At 44.8% G+C, this 22,773-nt stretch overlaps 1 protein-coding gene across 1 annotated transcript; it reads right to left on the bottom strand.

Moving 5' to 3' along the window:
• Positions 1-3,615: 3,615 nt before the first annotated feature.
• tpbgl (trophoblast glycoprotein like) lies at positions 3,616-5,028 on the bottom strand (the record flags this gene model as incomplete). Its single annotated transcript, XM_083759846.1, has 2 exons — positions 3,616-4,619; positions 4,944-5,028. 2 exons carry the CDS (start codon positions 5,026-5,028, stop codon positions 3,616-3,618), a joined length of 1,089 nt encoding a protein of 362 aa, XP_083615972.1.
• Between the last annotated feature and the right edge of the window lie 17,745 nt (positions 5,029-22,773).

Genomic DNA, 22,773 nt, shown 5'->3' with positions numbered 1-22,773 from the left:
TCTTACAATATAAATTGGAGTCCCAGAGATAGAAATGCCATTAAATGGGGCCGTAGCGCAATACATGTCAAACTGGGGGTCCTTGAAATTAAATGGGTTGAGAATCACTGCATGACATGAAAAATGTGGGAACCATTGCCCTATCGAGACACAAAGGAGACTATCTGTGTCTCCATAGGGAACCACTGAAGTGCTGGTCATAAAATGATTGATTGGCTTATAGGAATGCGACAAAACCATCCATGAATTTAAGTCTCCATGGGGTGAGTAATCGATAGAAACAAAGTTTTTTTTTTTGGGGTGAACTATCTCTTTCATTTTGTTCTCAGGAGCTTTCCAGTCAACTGTGCTGATTGTGTCTGTTTATTCCCTTTGGTGTTGAGATGCTGTCCATGGTGCTGATTCCAATTATGGCTGTGCAGCTATATACAGATGTGCCATTCCAACACAGCAAGTGTCTCTTTTCATTAAAAAAGAATAATAATCTGAATAGCATTTACATCAGTGGTTCCCAAAGTGGGTACCCCCAGGGGTCCCCAGCTAAACCAAATGGGTCTGAATCTGAAACTCTCAGAATTAAATTAACATCGTTTTTACAATATAAAATGTGGGTCCAAGAGATAGAAATGCCATTAAATGGGGGTCCGTAGCCTAATGCATGTCAAACTGGGGTCCTTGAAATGAAACAGGTTGAGAAGCACTACTAGGGGGGGTCCATATCTTTTCAAATGGGGGTTCGTGGGCTAATTAGTGTCAATTTGGGGGTCCTTGACGTGAAAACGTTTGGGAACCACTGATTTACATAACAACACCTTTGCAAATGCACTCCTTTCTCACTGACAATGTTCTTACAATTTCGTGTGAAGTTCTCAAATGGCACATCTGTACCAACAGTCCAGGTGCTGTCCATGGTGCTGACTATATATAAGCCTGTCTGTCTTCTACCACCAGTTTTACATTCCTTTGCTGTCGAGGTGCTGTCCATGGTGCTGAATGTGGCTGTTTTGGGATGTGTCAATGCGTGCTGTTCATGCCTGCACGAGCGCCTGCTCCTTAATTAAAAAGGCCTCCGTCCACACTGGGTCCTTCCTAACGGAAAAAGGCAGCTGTTATAGGTTGGCGCCTGGTCATTCTTTACGGCTTATAAATCATAGTGTCGATGAGATTAGTCTTCCGTGACATTCTGCTATAATCCGATCTGCAAGCAGCCACCTGCGAGAATGGACAAGCCTTTCTTATCTTCAGACTTTAGACCTCTGAGACACTGCATCTGAAGGTGATGATGTATAAATCACACGATTCAGAAACATCATTTGCACCAGAACGAACAGATTGTCTCACATAATGCCACAAGCAGCGCAAGTAGATTGGCAGAGTTTTAACGTGGCCTATACTTGGAGCACAGCCATGTCCAAAATGAAATGGCTCACAGCCACAGGCTACCATATACCATAAATCTAAATCAACACTTATGACAGTGATGAAAAGGATAATGACAACAAGAACGGTGAATTCATCATTTGTGTCTCTTCAGACCTTTATTGTGGTTTTGTTTCATTTTCTACATTATCTACAACAACGACATGCATGATTAAACTGGGCCTATACTCTTTTTGCCCGTTTCTGATCTGCGGGGCTGATGCCAAATCCAACAGATTCAGAATGAATCAGTCACTTTGTGATTCCATATAGTCTTCACCACAGTTCACCTTCATAAACTCTTAATTGTGCCAATAATTAAATACGGTTTAATTCAGAACACCATGCAGTCTCGCATCAATGGCACTCATTTGTCAGCCAACCCTTAATGTTGTTTGCCCCGTCCCCCTCCCCCTCTCTCTCTCTCGCACGCACGCACGCACGCACGCACGCACGCACGCACACACACACACACACACACACACACACACACACACACACACACACACACACACACACACACACACACACACACACACACACACACACACACACACACACACACACACACACACACACACACACACACACACACACACACACTCATGACGTTATTTGGTAGGTCAGCAGAATAATAGTGCCAGTTCTATAATTATATGTCATGTTCTGCATGGGGATTTTCATACCATGCAGCAGAAATGTGTTTCCTTCAGTCAATTGTTGACACTAATATATATGACGCTAATGTGTGGGCTATAGCAGTGGTTCCCAAAGTGGGATCCGGGGACCCCTAGCGGTCCTTAAGAGAGTTCCAGGGGGTCCCCAGCTAAATTATAGTTTGTAACCCTTATGGGTCTGTAACTCTGAGAGTGTACAAATTTGTACACTCTCAGAGTTAACTTAACATATGGATTTTACAATATAAATTGGGGGACCCATAGATAGAAATGCCATGGGGGTCCGTAGCCTGATGCATGTCAAACTGGGGGTCCTTGAAATTAAACATGTTGAGAATCACTGCTAGAGCTGTATGTGTGTGTGTGTGTGTGTGTGTGTGTGTGTGTGTGTGTGTGTGTGTGTGTGTGTGTGTGTGTGTGTGTGTGTGTGCCTGGATGGCTTAATTGATCTTAAAAAATATCTATATTAATTAATTTATTTTGTAAATCTCTATGGCTTTGGATTGGTGGAACCACACAATGTCACCATTGCTATATGCCCTCTATAATATATAATTGTAGGCTATTCATATAAACATTCCTCTTGTGTGGATCTAATATGTACAGTATATAGCATATACTTTTACATTTCTACCAGGCAAGCAGGAGGTGCATAATGGCTTCAGGCAACATCCTGACAAGAGTTACCACCTTAACTTGAGTGGTGGAAGGTATAACTACAATAATTAAGTACTGTACAATTTTGAGGTATTTGTATACTTTACTTGAGTATTTCCAATTTCCAGTACTTTTACTTCTACTCTATATCTCAGAGGCAAATATTGTACTTTTACTCGACTTACATTTAATTGAAAACTTTAGTTACTAAAGATTTTGATTACAAAACAAACTTCAGCCCCACATTCTGGCCATTTGAAACTATAGCCCATCTACAAGCTCATGCTGTTGCAGATCTGCTATTTTCAAAAGATTTCTATAGCCAATATACATTTGAAAACTTCAAATGAGACATTCTGAATGAGCACTTTTACTTTATACTTCATATACTGTACTTTAAGTAGGCCTACATTTTGACGCCATTACTCAAAGTACTTTTACTCAAGTAAATTTTGAATTCCGGACTTTTACTTGTAACAGAGTACTTTTAAATTGCAGTATTAGTACTTTTACTCATAAGTAAAACATTTGAGCATACTTTTTCCACCATTGCTAATTGACAAGCTGATAATTAATGACAGGCCTGCTGATTTAAAACCATAAACTATTGATGATGATGACCTGCAGGGGCACAACATTCTGGACTCTCTGACATGTGACCACCCCCCCCCCCCCCCCACACACACACACACACACACACACGCATCACACTCATACACTGCCCATCTCCCCACCCCACTCTCCCTAACCCATTTACTTCCATATACAGTATCATTTCCCATCTTGCATCCATGCAATGGGGCTCTTTTGGAAGCTCACTGGTGCCGCGTTTCGCAGTTCCTTGATACTAGTATAGACAACTTTAAACAGCCACATTAGCCAGTCTTGGATCCGAGTCCTGCTCGTAGCGGTAGTGATAAACCTCCATCTGGTCTCGGCACCCGCCCCTGATGCCGCACACCCAGGTTTTCATGCCCTCCCGGTTGAGATACAACACCATCATGGACACCACCCCGATCAGAGCCAGCACTAGACCGAGGAACACATAGGAGACCGCCTCTAGGTTATCCGCCACGCAGTCCACGTCCTCTCCTCGGAGCCTCTCCAGAGGAACTCCCCTCTTGGCCTCGGGTTCCACGCACAGGAGGTGCGCCGCGTCTGGGCACTGAGAGGAGTTCTTTAGCCAGTAGTAGAAAGCCTCTAGCTCGCAGTTGCATCGAAACGGATTCAGGGACAAATAGACGCGTAATCGCCTCTGTTGATACAAGCTGGAGACGTTCTCTTTCCCGATACTTTCTATCGAGTTATTCGTCAGCACCAGCGTGTGCAGGTTGTAGATGTCGAGCCTCGCCAGCGGCATGGACTCGAGCCCGTTCCCCGCCAAGTCGAGTCTGTGAAGGTTGCGCAAACTTTCGGCGCCGCCGAGCGCGTTTGAAAGTTGCCCCGCCGCGGCCAGAGACAGCAGAGAGCTGTTCAGATAGAGGGAGCGCAGTTCGTTCAGACCGTGAAACGCCCTGGTCGAGACGGACACCAGTCGATTGTGGCTCAGATCCAGCAAGTGCACGCGAGGGAGTCCCAGGAACGCGTAAGGCTCAATGACCTGTATCCCATTGTGCGACAGAGAAAGGGTCGCCAACTCCAACTCCGTGCCGTTCGACGAGAAGGCGCCCCGCGCTAAAGTTGAGATGTTGTTCCCCCTCAGGATCAGGGTGGAGGTCCACTCCGGTATGTTCGCGGGCACATCGGTGTCGCCCCCGTCGCGGCAGGTCACGCTCCCCGAGTCCCTCACGCAGACGCACGATGACGGGCAGTCCTCGTCGTCGTCCGGTTTGACAGGAGAGAACAACACGCACGCGATGGCCGTTGCTAAATAGAAACACCGCCGGTTCCAAATTATGACAAAAACACACTTCGAAACGCCGGTGCTGTCAAGTACAGGTAGCCATAGCCCCCCGCCCATTTTATTTTATTCTCAAAAGAAGTCGAGTCTTGTGCCGAAGCTGGCCGGTCACACTCTTCTGCTGTCGAATCGGTGGGTCAGTTGGATGGACCATTAGAATAAAAACACTTGTTTAGTTTTTCACATTCTGATGCCCCTCTCTCTCTCTCTCTCTCTCTCTCTCTCTCTCTCTCTCTCTCTCTCTCTCTCTCTCTCTCTCGCTCTGTCTCTCGTGAAAGCTGAATGTTCACATTGTTTCCGCGTGGGGTCCGTGGAGGAGGAAAGCCGCTGCTGGCTGGAGTTGCAGAGGTTGAGGTTTGTTGGAGCTTTGGACATGCAGCTGCTCATTCAATGCGCTCCCCTTCGCCTTATTTTGACGTGTCACAGCAGAGAGAGAACAGGAGAGGGGAGAGAGAGAGGGACACATGGAGAGCAAGAGCGAGGGAGGGGGCGCGCGCGCGAGAGAGAGAGAGACTGGGGAGAGAGAGGGAAACGACCCGAGCAGCAGAGTTGATCTGGACAGATAAAAACACACTATGGGAAAGGCAACATGCACTCCACTCATGTATAATGGAGGAAATGGGCGCGTATTTGCCCGTTTTAGCCTATTATGAAACAATTTACAATTTAGGCATTTAGCAGACGCTCTTAATCCAGAGCGATTTACATTAAGCAAGAACAAAAAAGCATGGGAATACTGCATGTATAAAAACATTTATCAATAAGTAACAGTGGAATATCTATATAATGAAGCTATACATATAAACTATACATCTATACTACTATGCTATACATATGTATGACGTGCTATGACTACATACAATGCAATTATAGTGCTGTCTGCATAACATGCTATAAGTCTGTATCAAATGCTATCTACGTCTACAGAAATGCTATCTAAGGGGGTGGGGTAAGTGCTATGGGCCATGATGGAGTCTGAAAAGGTGGGTTTTCAGACTACGGCGGAAGATTGGGAGTGATGCTGCAGTTCTGACTGCAATGGGAAACATTGGATTATTTGGAATGACTTGGCCTTGGGCCAAGTTGACTTTGTTCTTCAATCACTTTAATTCAGTGCATGTGCACTGTTGTATAGCTATTTATGGGGGAACATATATAAGCCCCTTACTGAGGATAAAACTGTTAATTTTAATTTATTGTCATTTAGCCTATAATTTGTGAAGAAGCCAAAATAATGTCTCCGTCTTACCTTAGTTAAAACTGTTCAATGATCTGTGAAATGTGATTATTTAAGCGAGACCCTTTGTCTCCGTGAGCAATGCTCGGGATTTTCACGCTAAAAGAGCGCAATTCATCAGTGCAAGGAAATTCACTCAGAATTTACCGCCCGTGGAGGCATTATTTCCGAGTTATTTCCATTCCAAAGCATGTTTCGATTTACAGCGTGGATTTACGGCGTCATTGCTTGTCGCAAATCAGCAGTTGTAATTACATTGACCAGCGGAGTAATGGACCTTGAGAGAGAAGTAGGCTAGTCATGCATCACCCCCCCCCCCCCCCTGATGTTCTCGTGATAAAGTCAAGCAACCCAGCACTGTCAGTGTCAGCATGCCAAGGCCCAGGGAGAGGAAATGATGCATGATTACCCACTATAGTCTATAGTGACTATAGCCCACCTCCTTATAACCCCTTATTTCTTCCCCATGAACTGTAGGCTATACATATTTGTTATTTTTCATGTCATGATTATGAATTGAATACCCAGCCTCCCAGGACCTGAATGGAAACAAGACCGCAAGGACTTTTTTCGGTGATCCCATTGGAAGTGTGTTTGACTGTATACCCTATACTGATTACTTTTCTGTTTGACTGTAGCCTGTACTGATTACTTTTCTGTTTGACTGTACCCTTTACTGATTACTTTTATGTTTGACTAATGACTGTACCCTGTACTGATTACTTTTATGTTTGACTGTACCCTGCATGTATACCGATTACGTTTCTGTTTGACTGTAGGCTACCTTGTACTTTTCTCTGTTTGACTATACCCTGTACCAATTACTTTTCTGTTTGACTTACCCTGTATACCGATTACTTTTCTGTTTGACTGTACCCTGTACTGATTACATTTCTGCCAATAAAGTATTCAATCAATCAATCAGTCCGAACCATTCAAACCGGCAGCAGAACCTTAGTTGCATGTTGGCGCCGCCACTGTTGCCTCAGAGGTAGCCTAGAGTTTAGTCCGGTCGCTGTCCACGGTGCTGAAATGATTTCAGCACCACAGACAGCAGCCGGGGGGAACTCTTTCAAATCATCTGTTTTGTTGGCAATACACTGAATACAGTAGCCTATATATTATATCAGAACTAGTAATGCAAAACAATGAGCAAATATATCTTTTACATATTTGTACTGATATTAATGTACCGTAATTTGATATAGCCTATACTCGATAAATTATTAGTATATATATTTAAATTTATTTTAATAAATTATATATATATATATATATATATATATATATATATATATATATATATATATATATATATATATTATAATAAATAGACAATTGGAATGGTATATGACAAATCTGACTGATGCATATTTTGATCACATCGATTTGGACAAAAGTTGTAGGAGTTGTAGCAAAAACTGTGTTTTGAAGAAAATGTTAAATGGTCGAAAGTGACAGTGACACAAATCGTCGGAGCCTATATGGAGTTGCATCATGATCCAGATTTAGATTTTGCAATCTATGGTTCAACAGTTCAACAGTAGGCCGTTATAGCGCCATCATGAGGCCGATTTTAAAACTTTGGGGTGGAGGTACTGTGACACACACACACACACACACACACACACACACACACACACACACACACGATGGAGGAGGAGGAGTTAAGAGTTAGGGGTCCTTTAGCTTTGCTTTGCGGCAGGCACGTTCATGTTGGTATAATCCGATCCTTGAATCACAGTTTCTCGGGCAACTGGTGCACTTGGACCCCTGTCCTGATGCGGCTGCGGTAGAGGTCTGGTTGGGTTGGTCACCCTTTCGGTGAGCACGTTTGTGCATTGCAGCTGTCTGCCTGATGTTGCTGAGCTTCACAGCAGCTACACGTTTACAGCAGAGCGCCAAGAGTTTTGTCAGTGGCAGTGGACTGCACTGCACGTTTTCGCTTGTGCCGTAAGTTGGTATTTGAGCTGGTCTTTGAAACGTTTACAAGGTCCGCTTCTGTCCCGCTTCCCCACCTCACTGTAAAAGACTGCTTCTGGCAGCCTGGTGTCCACCATGCGTGAGACGTGCCCAGTCCTACTTCTGTTTTCTTGAGGCTTATAGTGAGTCCATATGCCTTTGCTGCTGAGAAGCGGCTCACGATGAGCTGCAGTGCCTCCTCTGTGTGTACTAAGAGGGCACAATCATCTGCAAAGAGTAGTTTTGTGACGTGTAAGTCAGTGGTTTACACACACACACACACACACACACACACACACACACACACACACACACACACACACACACACACACACACACACACACACACACACACACACACACACACACACACACACACACACACACACTTCTACCTTATAAATCTGCGCCACAGTAGGTAACCAAGCATGTGAATGACCTGAGACAAGGCAAAACTGTTTACGCCATCCCAAAATAACATCAAGCTGGAAAACCAAATTCAAATCTCAGGAATCTATCAGATATAGAACCCTTTTCTCTTCAGTCTGGGGGTCATGTTTGGTAACAAAGACTTTACAAAATGGGACACCATGCAAAATTGAGACAGCATTCAGAGCCGAATTACGATGATACCCCGTACATATCAAAATTCAAGTGTCCCAGACAAGTGTCTGGTTTTGTTACATGGTTCAGGGACTTTGTACACACACAAATAAGCAGAGCAACCAGACAAAAAACACACTGGACAAAACCAAATTATAAGAAAACCAAAATAAATAAAATCTGGTACATTGGGAAGTATCCACCCAAAAACAACAGAGCAAATTGGACTGTTGTTTTGGCCCTAAACAGAGAATACTGGCAGAATACCAGAGCACTGTTACAGATCCAAAAAGGACATCCTTAACAATGCAGCCTCACTGAGCACAGTCCCGCACATGAGAAAGGCCAACACAGGCAGACGTGCTGGCTCCCTGCAAGAGAAGACAGACTCCTGAGATCAATTCTGAGGTGTCAAATTTTCACTGGATTAAAAAAAACTAATACTAATTGAGTCATTAATTATTCAAGTACAACATGCTAACTCAGCAATATTTGTGAGTTGTAACAGGAGAAGACTGTCCAATAATAATTGTGTAATCCTGCTGTTTCGGACATGCTGATCTCAGTATAGAACTATCATACATACAGAGCAAACTTTAAATACATAAAAAAAAAGCTGTTGTTTAAACATTTTATACTAAGTTGTCTGTACGTAAATGTATAACTATTATTTGATTCTATTTTAATTACATACATAATTTCACATCACATTTCACATTTGCTGTGGCAATGTACAGTAAATGTGTTACACAGTAGTGCGAACAATCAAATAAGCTAAAGGCTTTATAGTAAGATGTGACTAAAGTTGGGAGACATAAGGATAAACTTTGTCCTACACAAACATGAAATTCCCATGACGATGAATGGAGAATTTTAGTGTCTGACAAATAGACATGTATTATTTTACATCATGATGCATGATGATAAAAGCGTCCCTCACTTCACACAGGTGTGATTTTTCTGTATTCTATTCTACGGCTTGGGATATCCGTGGATATACACGGCTTTGCAAGCCGTGGATCTACAAGCTCCAAGTGTTGCGTCCACATGCAGCGCGTTGTGAGCTTGCAGATCGTCGGTGCACCACTCACCATGAATCCAAGCAGAGGTCCTCACAAGTATAAAACACTGCCAGTGCTCAGCGCAATGGCCCGTTGCAAAGAAGTTGAGATTTTACTTGCGTGATATTCAGATAATCTTCAACCGATTGTTATAATTCAAAGTGGTATATATTCCGTGAAGTTTATATTTTCATTGGGTGTACAAGTCATGTTTTTATATGCCTTTATCAAATGATATAGAGAGATGGTAGGGTAGTGCTTAGCTCTGATTCATACCCTTCCTGATACGATTCTGCAAATTTCTGCCCTCCAGTAAGGCTATGGGGCAAACGGGGTTAAATCTCAAATCGAAATCAGACCAGCCTCTCCTCTTTAGTGGAAATCTCACGAACGTTTGACCTACTCACCAATACAAACACGGGTTGTGTCAATAGAAAGCCTACTTTCCTTAGTGGAAGCACTCTGAGCCCCCCACCACACGTATAAACGGTACTTTTTGGCCAGAAAGGGATTTTTTTCCACCGGAGGAAAAATATTCTCTATGAGGCAGTTCTCTGGGCAATATCAGTAGAGGCACCACTAGAGGGCGCAGCGGAGTAACTAAAAATGTTTTTTTCCCCGGTGGAAACAAAATCCCCTTTTGGCCAAAAAGTACAGTTTATACGTGTGGTGGGGGGCTCAGAGTGCGTCCACTAAGGAAAGTAGGCCTTCTATTGACACAACCCGTGTTTGTATTGGTGAGTAGGTCAAACGTTCGTGAGATTTCCACTAAAGAGGAGAGGCTGGTCTGATTTCGATTTGAGATTTAACCCTGTTTGCCCCATAGCCTTACTGGAGGGCAGAAATTCGCAGAATCGTATCAGGAAGGGTATGAATCAGAGCTAGGGTAGTGCTCACAGGCCCTGTTGGCCATGCAGCCTATGATCTGCCTACACTCTCAATTAGGGATTTTCCCAGAGGTTAATTTCACTGATGTGTACAACCTAAATTTATTCAAATAGTTTCATTTGTATTGTAGTGTGAAGCTTGAACAGGTTAATTGCGGACCGCTACAGAGAAACTGTGGATATTAACCTACCAATAAGGACCGCAGGTCAAATGCCATTGCGCAGTAGCTTACACCAACAAGTCTATGCTTGGCATGTGAAACTATATCGTGCTGTATTTTGCTTTCCATTTCATGCGGTCATGGTCATGTGAGGAGAGAGAGAGAGAGAGGGAGAGAGAGAGAGAGAGGGGGGGGGGGTTCAGAGAGAGAGAGAGAGAGGTGTGAATGGAATCATCGTGCATGCGTGCGCATATATGGCACATCTCTCTCATGTTTAGGTAATTGTCACGGTGAGCATGGTCACGTTGTGAGCTTGCAGATCGTCGGTGCCCCATTCACACCTCTCTCTCTCTCTCTCTCTCCTCACATGACCATGACCATGAAATGGAAAGCAAACGATAGTTTCACATGCCACGCTTAGACTTGTTGGTGTAGGCTATACTGCGCAATGGCATTTGGCCCCACTCAGAGAGAGAGAGAGAGAGAGAGAGAGAGAGGGTGCAGAGAGAGAGAGAGGTGTGAATGGAATCATCGTGCATGCGCATATATGGCACATCTCTCTCATGTTTAGGAAATTGTCCGGCTTGGGATATCCGATATACACGGCTTGGCAAATATAGGATATTTTTGAGGCTTCGGGTCTCTCTCTCTCTCTCTCTGCAGTTCATAGTATATTGTGTGCGACTCCGTGGAATTTTGGGACGTGTGGCTGGTGTCTGGTGATAAACCACGCGCCGTGTCATGCTATGCACATTGCATAGAATGACACATTGTTCAACTCATAGAGTGATGCCATGTCGGACTAATCGCACACACATACATACACACACACACACACACACACACACACCCCCCCCCCCCCACACACACACACACACCCACACACACACACACACACACCCCCACACACACACACACACACATACACACACACACACACACACACACACACACACACACACACACACACACACATGCACACACATGCACGCACACACACATGCACACAACTATATAATGACAATGCTTTCAACGATCTGGAGCCGTGTCTGGAGTCATACTGAGAGCTGTAACTGGGATCATACTTTGGAATTGTCATCTCATGCTGTCCATACTCTGTTACTTTTTATTGAACTCTAAATGCGACTCCTTAGCAACAAATAAAGATTCTTGCTGAGTAATATACAACGCATCCTGGAACTTCCTTCTTCTTTACAAACGATTCTACACAAGCCGTGGATCTGCAAGCTCCAAGTGTTGCGTCCACATGCTGCGCGTTGTGAGCTTGCAGATCGTCGGTGCCACACTCACCATGAATCCAAGCAGAGGTCCTCACAAGTATAGGTATTAACCTACCAATAAGGACCCAGGCCAAATGCCATTGCGCAGCCTACACCAACAAGTCTATGCGCTAATGCGTGGCATGTGAAACTATATCGTGCTGTATTTTGCTTTCCATTTCATGGTCATGGTCATGTGAGGAGAGAGAGAGAGAGAGAGAGAGAGAGAGAGAGAGAGAGAGAGAGAGAGAGAGAGAGAGAGAGAGAGAGAGAGAGAGAGAGAGAGAGAGAGAGAGAGAGAGAGAGGGGTGTGAATGGAATCATCGTGCGTACGAGTCAGCAGTGCGATTCAGAGTACAAAAAATTAATAATACTGGCCAAAACAACATTCCAACAAAACAAAACAAACATGTGAAAAACTATATACAATCAAGAGACAAGCAGGAACTGGTACAGGCTTTTCCCTGGCTGGCAGTTCTCCCCTGTTGTCTCTTACCTAGCCTCAAGTGAGACTGAACTGCCTCCACCTGCAGCAATCCTGCTCTTAAACAGGTAGGGCAAACCATCCTCTAATGAAGTAAGTGGTCATTAGTTAACTCGCCACACGGCTATACTATATGAGTAATTCTTCCACATTACTATATACATTAAAGGAATACAAGATATACAAACACTATTGTACACTATTTCACAGGTCCAATTCATTTAGAGAACCCAACATAAACAAGACCAAACATAATACAGACAGGAACAAACACCCCTTCTCCTCTACAGTACTTGGCACCCTCCAATCTAGAGAGGAGTGCCAGCACTGCAGAGGGGAGACAGGTGACAGACATACCAATGCAACTTCAGTGTCAATAAATACAAATAAACATTTCAACCATTGTGTTAATTACTAAAAATGTCATGTGTACAATATATATAAAACCGTTACTTCCAGTCCAGCTGTTTGTTAATTGATCAAGTTGACTTAATGTGTGGTCTATTTGCAAGGTCTTTGATATTGTCTAAGGGCGCGGGCTGCCCCGTGACAGATCCCATCTCTCACACGTTACAATTCTGGAAATTCCTGGAATAGTGGAGAGCGCTCTCCGCACTGACAAGGTGCAGCGGTATAAAGCGGACAGATAGACTGATGATCCACAAACAGAATTTTTGCAAGTTGGAACACTGAGGACTCCTTAGCAATCTCTTCTTTAAAACAGACCCTGACTGACAGGAGTTGAGTGGGAAAGTCATTTGCTAGGTCCCTGTTGTATAGTGGTCAGATAGACGTTTTGCCTTTTCATATAACTCATCGTCGCCTGCATGCTGGAGGGTCATGGGGTGCAGAGCCTCAAACATGAGAGAGGTCTCGCGCATACTAATGAATCTTTGGGACAGCTTCCATGTGCCAGAATGGTACCTCCCAGTCCCGGCAGAGTAGTTCAGGAGGAACGGATTGTGTGGCCCTGGTTTTTCCCTAACGGGACTTATCGAGGGTAGCTACTGGGACGTAAGTCGGGACTTGATCACTCCCGGCTGGGTCACCTGAGTGAGGGGTATGATGTTGCGAGACCCGAAACCCAGATGACCTTGGGATACATCACTGAGGATACGTCCCAGGTGCATCCATTTATGTATGTATTTTGTTATAGTTCTTCTATTTATAGTGACTCATAGGAATAGACTAAGTGACAACTGCAGGAATAGTTTGGTGACCACCAGAGAGACGGGTGGCAGCCGGAAATTAGACGGCACCCGGGAGCAGTATGGGTTAGCGCCCCAGCCTGTGTCTTCTGTGAGGAAGAAGCCCAACAAACCCACGGTGAGGCCTTTAGGAGGGCCATGCAAGCCTCAAGCGGAGCCTGCGGCACCACCAAGGGCAAGGTGGAGCCTGCGGAACCGTTGCGGCTTGAGAATCCACCATTCCTGAATGAAGTGCCTGGTGCTGGGAGTCTGGTGCAACGCACAGGGCCTGACCTGGTGAGAGCAGGAGTGGACCTGGTGAGACGTAGGAGGGGCCCGGACAGGTGTCAACCCACAGAGCCTAGTCCTTCCATGTGCCAGAATGGTACCTCCCAGTCCCGGCAGAGTAGTTCAGGAGGAACGGATTGTGTGGCCCTGGTTTTTCCCTAATGGGACTTATCGAGGGTAGCTACTGGGACGTAAGTCGGGACTTGATCACTCCCGGCTGGGTCACCTGAGTGAGGGGTATGATGTTGCGAGACCCGAAACCCCGATGACCTTGGGATACATCACTGAGGATACGTCCCAGGTGCATCCATTTATGTATGTATTTTGTTATAGTTGATTATGTCCAGATTGTCATTGAAAATATTAACTCTGAAATAGCTTTCTGCACTGGATAGTCGCTCATCTTCACACAGCTCGTCAAAATGAAGTTTCTTTCTTCTTACTCTTGTATTTTCTAAGGTATTCTGAGCTCCCCATTTGTCTGCAAGCGTCTGTGCTGTTGTCTTTGCCTCATCAAAAGCATTCCTGTACTCAGACAAGACCTTTATCATATTCTCCAGCAAGTTCGAGGCCTTCTGCATTTCCATGTCTTTGGTTTGGAGTAATTTAGAGACAGCATTAACACTCTCTAATATTCTTGTCTGGAGAACCACTAGAAAAATGAAACTACATTTTTCCATTGCTTTCTTCAACCCCGCTGCGGAACTGTGGATATTAACCTATACCAATAAGGACCCAGGCCAAATGCCATTGCGCAGCAGCCTATACACGAACAAGTCTATGCATGGTGTTTGCATAGCCGCATGTGAAACTATATCGTGCTGGATTTTGCTCTCCATTTCATGGTCATGGTCAGGAGAGAGAGAGATGGTGCAGAGAGAGAGAGAGAGAGAGGTGTGAATGGAATCGCATCGTGCGTGCGCATATATGGCACATCTCTCTCATGTTTAGGTAAGGGCGCACCATTGACTGCATGTCACTGCCATGCTGACAATGGTCCTCATTCACAAAGGAGAAATACGTCACAGTGTAAAGGTGATGCGTAATGATATCGTATTCATCCGAACGATCAACCTACAATTAGCTCCCGTGTTATTCAGGGAACCTGGTGTAATCACTTCATTTTTGCGGATCGCCCGGCGTACCCTTTCCGCATTTTCCCCAAGCGATTCGCCTGGTGTCGCCTGGTTTGATGGAACATCCACGCCCATTCCACACCATATAAGGACACCAATTGCAGTGTCCGGTGTCAAGTCCGTCGGATAGCTGGTTGTCCAGAAACAGCACAAAAGCCTCTGCCCGGGCTCTGGACCTGCAAGCGCGCACGTGCTTTAATGTGTACTTAGAGGTAGCTGATACTGGTAGTGCAAGACGGTTATTCCCTGGGCAATACATCACTTCCTGCTTCATGCTTTTGTTTGTTTCCCTACGACAAGTGCTTGGTCCCTCAGGCTGCTACACCACTGCTGCTTGCTTTGTCCTCTTCCCTACAGGGCCCAGCTGTTTGTCTCTGGCCACTTATATTTGGCCCCTGTCGACGACACCATCCGGGAACCTAGAAGGGAAAGAAGAAGAGAACAGTTATTAATTGGTTGGTATTGCCAAATGTTAGCCTGAGGCCCCAACTACACCAACATCATCATGCGTTTATTTCTTCCTTCGTGTCTTGACATTGTAACAGTGTTTCATCAACATGTGAGGTCCTCAGACAGGAACCTGCAGGTTGTTCCTGAGTCGAGGCTGAAGAAGACAAAGGGTGACGGTGTCATTGCTGGCTGTGCAGCTTGATAAATCACTGTCTTAATAATAGACCTTAATTATAATCATTTAAGAATAACATAATACTTAATAATTTCCTTTCATGTTCCTGTTAAAAGAGAACAGTATATTTCCTTTGCCAAAAGCGGCGAACACGGAGGGTTAAATTAGTATTAATTAGTTTTCCAGGGTTTACACTTTAATCCATGTTTTAAATTGGTAAGATTTGTACACACACAGTAAACCACAGGAACCTTATCTTCCCTATTCTGGGTAAGTGAACATTGCGACACATTTCTTTTGAGCATGTAGATTGGCTCATTTCACCCCACAGACATATGGTGTAGATGGAAACAAAGGATGGGGTCAAGTGTAGACCCTTGGGGGGATCCCGGCCAATGAAGTATATGTGGTTTATGTCGCTAATTAACACTGAGGAATTTACTGTGTATTTAGTGTGCCCTCTTACAGCCAATTAAATAGGTCCACTGAAGGGTCATACACGTCAATCTGCTTAGTGTGTCTTAACCAAATCTATGCCACACTTGCAATTTCTCGGGATTCGTGCTTGCCACCTCATTTGCCAACACGATAAATCTCGGTTTTGGTTAATACCATTTAATCCAGAAGTATTAGTATTTTATTTACCGTTTTTAGCGTCCATCGTTAGCTTCCGGTGGCTCCCATGGTGTGTAGTTATCGAATATCCAAAATCTCCTTGTGCACTTCTAATCTAAAACATGTTAGGGTTCAGATTGAGATAAAGGACCATGTTTAGAGCTTAATAAAACATTAACTCAAAGTAGCGCTGTGTATGTATAATAATAGTTTGAGCAGCAGATCATGGCCATGAGCGAGCCTGGCACAACAATGGAGGGCAATCACTTCCGGATTGGCCAGATGAGGGCTCTTTCTTTGCTTATGTTGCTCATTTCTCTGGCACTAGCCTCACATTACCGCCTATATGGTAACGGGAGGGAATGTGTTTTAATTGTGGAAGTGGTACAGCGTGGTACCAACGATCAGACGAGGGAGGGAGGCTGGTGGAAAAAGGGAGATGTGTATGTCCATAGTCAATACACATCCGTACATTTTCTTAAGACATTATGTATGACACTGATATACATATTCGGGGTCCACTATAGGAGAGTGGTTCTCAAACTATTTTATTTTAGTTTTCAAGGACCATAACTCCATATGGACATAATATGCACATTTGTACACGCTCATTTAGGGCTAGCTCTTAATGTGTTTCTGTCTCCATTATTGTCCGCTCATGTGCATGGCAATAATTTTATTTTGGCAAATGTCCACCACAAGCCAGCATGGTGATGACCCCTGTTTCCTACTGTTTTAATACCAGGTACTACTGTATTACAATGAGGAGTCAGCCTGGATCGTGACTCCTCTGGAACCCAGAGTGCTCATTCATAGCAGCTGACAGCTGGGATTTATTACCTTGTCGGAAATTGGAGCACAAGTTAAAGCGCATCAAGGTAAAGTGGAGAGAAGTGGCCATGACACTTGTCTAGCTCTGTGGGACGTACGGCACTGGCTGAAGAGATAGAATGGCAGTGTTGGAAACAGAAGGTTCCCTGTGTGACGGTGTCACAGTTTTTATTGATTGTAGTTTTTAGGTCTTAAAATAAAATAAAGTAAAATAAAAGGGTGCTGATGAGAATAACAACCATTAATGCATGGTCGTGGAAGTGGAGGAGTGAGTCATTGGAGTTAAGATACGCAGGGGTTTGTTTAACCCACGACTCTGTCTTGACAAGGCAGTGTAATGCTTTACTATAGTATCTTATAAAGAAAGTGACAGAGTGGTGATGTGGCTGGCTTGAAATCAGCATACGGGGGTTCAAAGCTTCTGACTCCTTCCCCCCTCCATCCCTCTCCTTCTAGCCTCCTCTGGTGTAGAAGCTGGGTCCGGAACTGGCTGAACAGTCCTCCACTTGCTGGAAACCTCGCCCACGCCGGAGCCTCTGTCGATTGGCTATTGGTTCAAATCTCAGGGTCATTTATCGCGTTACCATGCATCTTCATTAATGTAAAGTATGGGACGCAGTCATTTAGCGAATAGGTCTCGTTATAATGCATGCCGGGCGTACTTTCAAAGAACTAATGTTCTTTTACTGTGTCAATTTCCACGCGCTATTCCCTATATAAAATCAACCTTCCATTGCTTTCTATGTATTTTGTTCCCTGGTATTCTTGGTTCCATGTTTCTGTTTGCCCCAGCCCCAGCTGTATCTGATTTGTAATAATCACCCCTCATGTGTAAGTCAGTCGCGCCATTCGAAACCCTACACGGCTTGTGCTATAACCACGATTCCAAATATGTGACGCCAGCACTGTGATCACTGATTGGCCAGTAGCTACTTTGAGTGGAAAACGCTCTCGCCAGAACATGATTTTATACTATATTGTGCCTGTCGGCTCAATCGAACTTCGCAATGTTCGGCACGGCAACTTGCTCGCTTTAGCGAGCAAGTTGCCCCCACTTTATGTTCGCAGTCACCCCCACTTTATGTACGCATGATTTCCCACACAGTATAATGTAACAAAAAAATATTCAATATTATATCCTTGATATGTTCTGCATGCACGAATCTACCTACATGTATGTGTTGTGTTGTGTAAGGGGCACGGTGGCACAGTTGGTAGTGCTGTCACCTCACAGCTAGAAGGTCCTGGGTTCGATTCCCGCTCGGGGCGCTGTGGGTTTCCTCCTCCGCGTCATCAGTGCCCATACCCGAAGGCGGGGTTGGCGAAAGGGCCTTTCTGTGTGGAGTTTGCATGTTCTCCCCGTGTCCCCTAGGGTAGGTACCCTCACAAAAACCTGCAGTAATCCTGGTCTCTAAACTGCCTCCCCCTGGCCAGCCGGGGCGCCTGATGGAGGGGAAAGGAACTGGTTGGAAAAACGTGTTACGTCCAACCAGGGAAACTCCCCCCTGTCAGGTGTAAAGGAGCAACTTGGACACTCAAGCATGAAGGAAGCATGAGTTAAGTCCGTTGCTCTCCCCAGGTTGGTGGGTGTGTAGATGATTGACACAGGGGTGAAAAATGGGGTACAAAATCGTGGGATAAAAAATGTATGTGTTGTGTGCCACTTGTATGGGTGCAAGGTTGACCCATTAAACTGTTCTCCTGATGCATGTAGAATATTCATAAGCAATTTCTTAGGGAATTAATAGGCAGACAGAGAGAGAGAGAGACAGAGACAGAGACAGACAGAAGGGAGAAAGACAGAGAGACAGAAGGGAGAAAGACAGACAGACAGAAAAGGGAGACAGACAGACAGAAGAGAGAAAGAGAGAGGAGAATGATGGAGAGAGTGGCCTTATTGCCACTGGTCTGCCTGATAAGCACAGAAGGCCAAATTAACGTCAGCTTGTTTTAGCCTGTTAAGTGGTGATGGACGCCGGCGCTCCCTGCAATCACACAAGGACATCTGCTCAGCTGTGTGCTCCTTCCCACAGGGCTGTGGTTCTTCCAGTCTGTGGGATGCTCCCTATCTCTCAGTCCACAGGCTTTGTTTCACTGGGATATTATACATGGTGCCCTCTGCGTGGCCCTCAAGCCTGATTTATTTACTTCTAGATCTGCCATATGTCCGGCACCCGACACATGCTGAAAGTAGCTGATCTACAAGCTCACAATGCATGCCTTGCAATGTGATGGCCTTTGTGGGCTTGTATATCAGCTCCTTTCGTCACGTGTTACCACCGTTATGCACCAATGTATAAATCAGGCTTTTGGCATTCAACCTTGTAATTGTTTCACCCGGGGGCTGTGTGTGTGTGTGTGTGTGTGTGTGTGTGTGTGTGTGTGTGTGCGTGTGTGTGTGTGTGTGCATGCATGTTTGTGTGTGTGTGCGCGAGTGAGTGAGTGAGCGAGTGATCAATAACCTATTACATTGGCAGTGGAGTTTGATTCCTCTCTCTTTTCTGTGAGATCACAGCTCACGTCACAAACCTTAAACTTCAAAAGAGTGTTATGTACAACATGACCTTAAAAAACATATTATGTGTAACTGACATATGATGCGTATACTGAAAGTTCTCCCTCCCACACACACACACACACACACACACACACACACACACACACACACACACACACACACACACACACACACACACACACACACACACACAGCAAAAGCAATTGAGGTACTTGAGGTTATCATTATGCATGAGAGATGCATACTGAAACAGATGGGATTTTACAACTCCCAATATGACTCAACACGGCTGGCATGGCCGTGCAGTCCATGTAGGGATTGTGCAGTCCAGGTAGGGAATGAGCCATTACTCCAGTTGAAGGAGTTTAAGTATCTCGGGTTCTTGTTCACGAGTGAGGGGAGGACGGAGAAGGAGATCAGCCGGAGAATCGGAGCGGCAGGGGCGGTATTGCAGTCACTGTACCGCACTGTTGTGACAAAAGAGAGTTGAGCCAGAAGGCAAAGCTCTGTCTACCGAGCAATCTTCGTTTTCTCCGACGGGTGGCTGGCATCTCCCTTAGAGATATGGGTGAGAAGTTCAGTCACTCGGGAGAGACTCAGAGTAGAGCCATTGCTCCTTCGCCTGGAAAGGAGCCAGTTAAGGTGGTTAATTCATCTGGTGAGGATGCCTCTCGGGCGTCTCCCTAGGGAGGTCCTCGATGCACGTCCCACTGCGAGGAGACCCCGGGGCAGACCAAGGCGCAGATGGAGGGATTACATCGACTCACTGGCCTTGGAACGTCTCGGGAGGCACTCTGTATTGAAACGACACACTGACCCTGACTGTGATTTATTTGACTGTCTGGCTTCTATGGCAATGGAGGTGAACTGAACATCTGCACTTTCTGCATTCCCTGCCATACCACTGTTATGATTATCCAGAGTTAGAACAAGTAAACAAATAGGTGTCATAAATACCACAACCTTGAACTACATGCAATGCAGTAGTTGTTATGGTTATCAAACCTGTGACCCAGAGGCCAACACGGGATGTCATTATCTGGTTCATTTAACAGAACTCACTACTCAGAGGGTAAGGGTGAATGGGAAATTGTCTGGTGATACATTTGCAGATGATTCAGTGATTGTCAATCTTCTGAGTGAGGCCAGCCATGGCCCAGTTGTAGATTACTTTTGACCTTATGCACACGGCTGCCATCTTGCCAGCAAGGTGCTAACTAGGTGCAACTTCCCATTGACAGCCCATTCATCCAAACAGAAAAGTCCTATCTGATTGTATTAAACAACGTAAAACTCACCAACATTGCAGCATGTACGAAAAGCTTAAATCATCCTCTTTCTATCTGTGTTTGTTTCATAAAAATCCACGTAGATATTTTATGAGCTACTTCAAGAAATTCATTGCAGGTGATATTTTTTTTAGTAGTGAGGGAGGCTAGTAAGATTGCGGGGGCACAATTCAGCTGTCTGAGTCATATACCTGTATATGACAAGCAGGTGCTTGAGAAAGCTATTAGAAAGGACAGCTCTCTTCCCCTGAATCCTGAAGGCTCTTGTCTTCTGACCAATGGTTAAAGGCCCCTGCAACTAGAAACAACAGCTACAAATTCTCATTTATACCTACTTCCATTCGTGCGATCAGTGATGCAAGCAGGATTAGGTACTCAGCTGATGTACAGTTGACTGATTCCTATGGTGCAATATAGTCTGCCGTCTACGATTATGGGGCTGGGTGGGAGGGAGGGGGTTTGTTGGTATACCTTGCTGCCGTGGACGCGTATTAGTAGTATCTGGATCTTGTGTGTTTTATGTTCTATAGTTTATGTATGTTTAATGTGTCTTTTAGAGTTCTTACATCTGCTGTAGCACAAATGTCCCAGTTCATAAACTTTACCTTGATCTGAGTATCTGTTCTGGTTCTTAGGCTCCCTTATAGAGCAGGGGTTCTCAACTCGTGGGTCGCGACCTCTCTGGGGGTCACCAATTATTTTCTTTTTTATAAAAATAAATAGTTTTATATATTTTTGCAACTGAATGGCTGGAAAATGAAGAGTTTACATATAGTACACATATACTATACACCTTCCCTAATGATGATCTGGTTTCAGTATTTATTTAAGGTGTATTGTCTCTATTATTAAGGTTATTGTAGCAGTCAATTTATACTGGGGGTCCCGAGACACTGCCAAAGCATCTCCGGGGGTCCACGGCCAAAAACGTTGAGAACCCCTGTTATAGAGCATGGGTTTTCAACAGGCGAATCCGGGACCTCTAGGGGTCCTCAGAATAACAAGAGGTGTGCTGCCAAATTTCTGTGTGATGGGAAAATTGATTAATGTCTGAAAATACACATGAACATTATTCCAACATAAACCAAAAACACATTTACACAACACTGATAGCGCTGTCAAAATGAAGTGAAGCCATCAAAGAAACAGCATCACCATAGTCACTGAAAAGAAAAACCTTTGGAATATTTCAAAGCTAGTCTCAAATCAGTCAATACACAGACATTAATGAGACAATCATCGTGAGCTGGCTTTGAAAGCATCTTATCAAGTTGTGTGCAAGGCTTTAAAAAAAGTTTAATATGCAACACAATGTTATTGTCAGGTGTAGGACCCAAAATGTGTCAGATGCAGAGGGATTTATTCTCCCAAAACAGTATATAAGAGTATAATACACACAGGACTGAAAATACTACTAAAGGACACCGTAACAACATCTATACTCTAGCAGGGAACAAAAGGAACTGAGGGTTTAAGGTACCGTTCACACCTGAGAGACAGCTGTCTCCTCTGTGTCTCCTGTCTCTTCTGTGTGCCGCACGGCTCGCAATGCATTTTCAATGGGTGTCACGTGGTTTGATGAGACAACCTTGCTTCCTGGCTGTCTTCTGCCCTCCACCCCCCCCCCCCATGGAACAAGGTTGTCTCGTCAAACCATGTGACTCCCATTGACAATGCATTGCGAGCCGTGCGGCACACAGAAGAGACAGGAGACACCGAGGAGACAGCTGTTTCTCAGGCTCCGTACACAACACACTATTGAAACGAAATCGCTCTCTCTGTTCCGGGGTGAGAGGGGGGGGGGGGGGGGGCAGAGCAGCTCGCAATTCATTTTCAATGGGAGTCACTGGGTTTCACAGAGCAGCTCTGCTCCATGGGGGGGAGGAGGACAGAACACAGCCATGGAGCAGAGCTGCTCTGTGAAACGCAGTGGTTGAGGGTACCCTAAACATATCT

Source organism: Protomyctophum parallelum, assembly GCF_964188405.1.
Source record: "Protomyctophum parallelum genome assembly, chromosome: 1".
Taxonomy (NCBI): Eukaryota; Metazoa; Chordata; class Actinopteri; order Myctophiformes; family Myctophidae; genus Protomyctophum; species Protomyctophum parallelum.
This window is presented reverse-complemented; position numbering and strand designations above follow the sequence as displayed.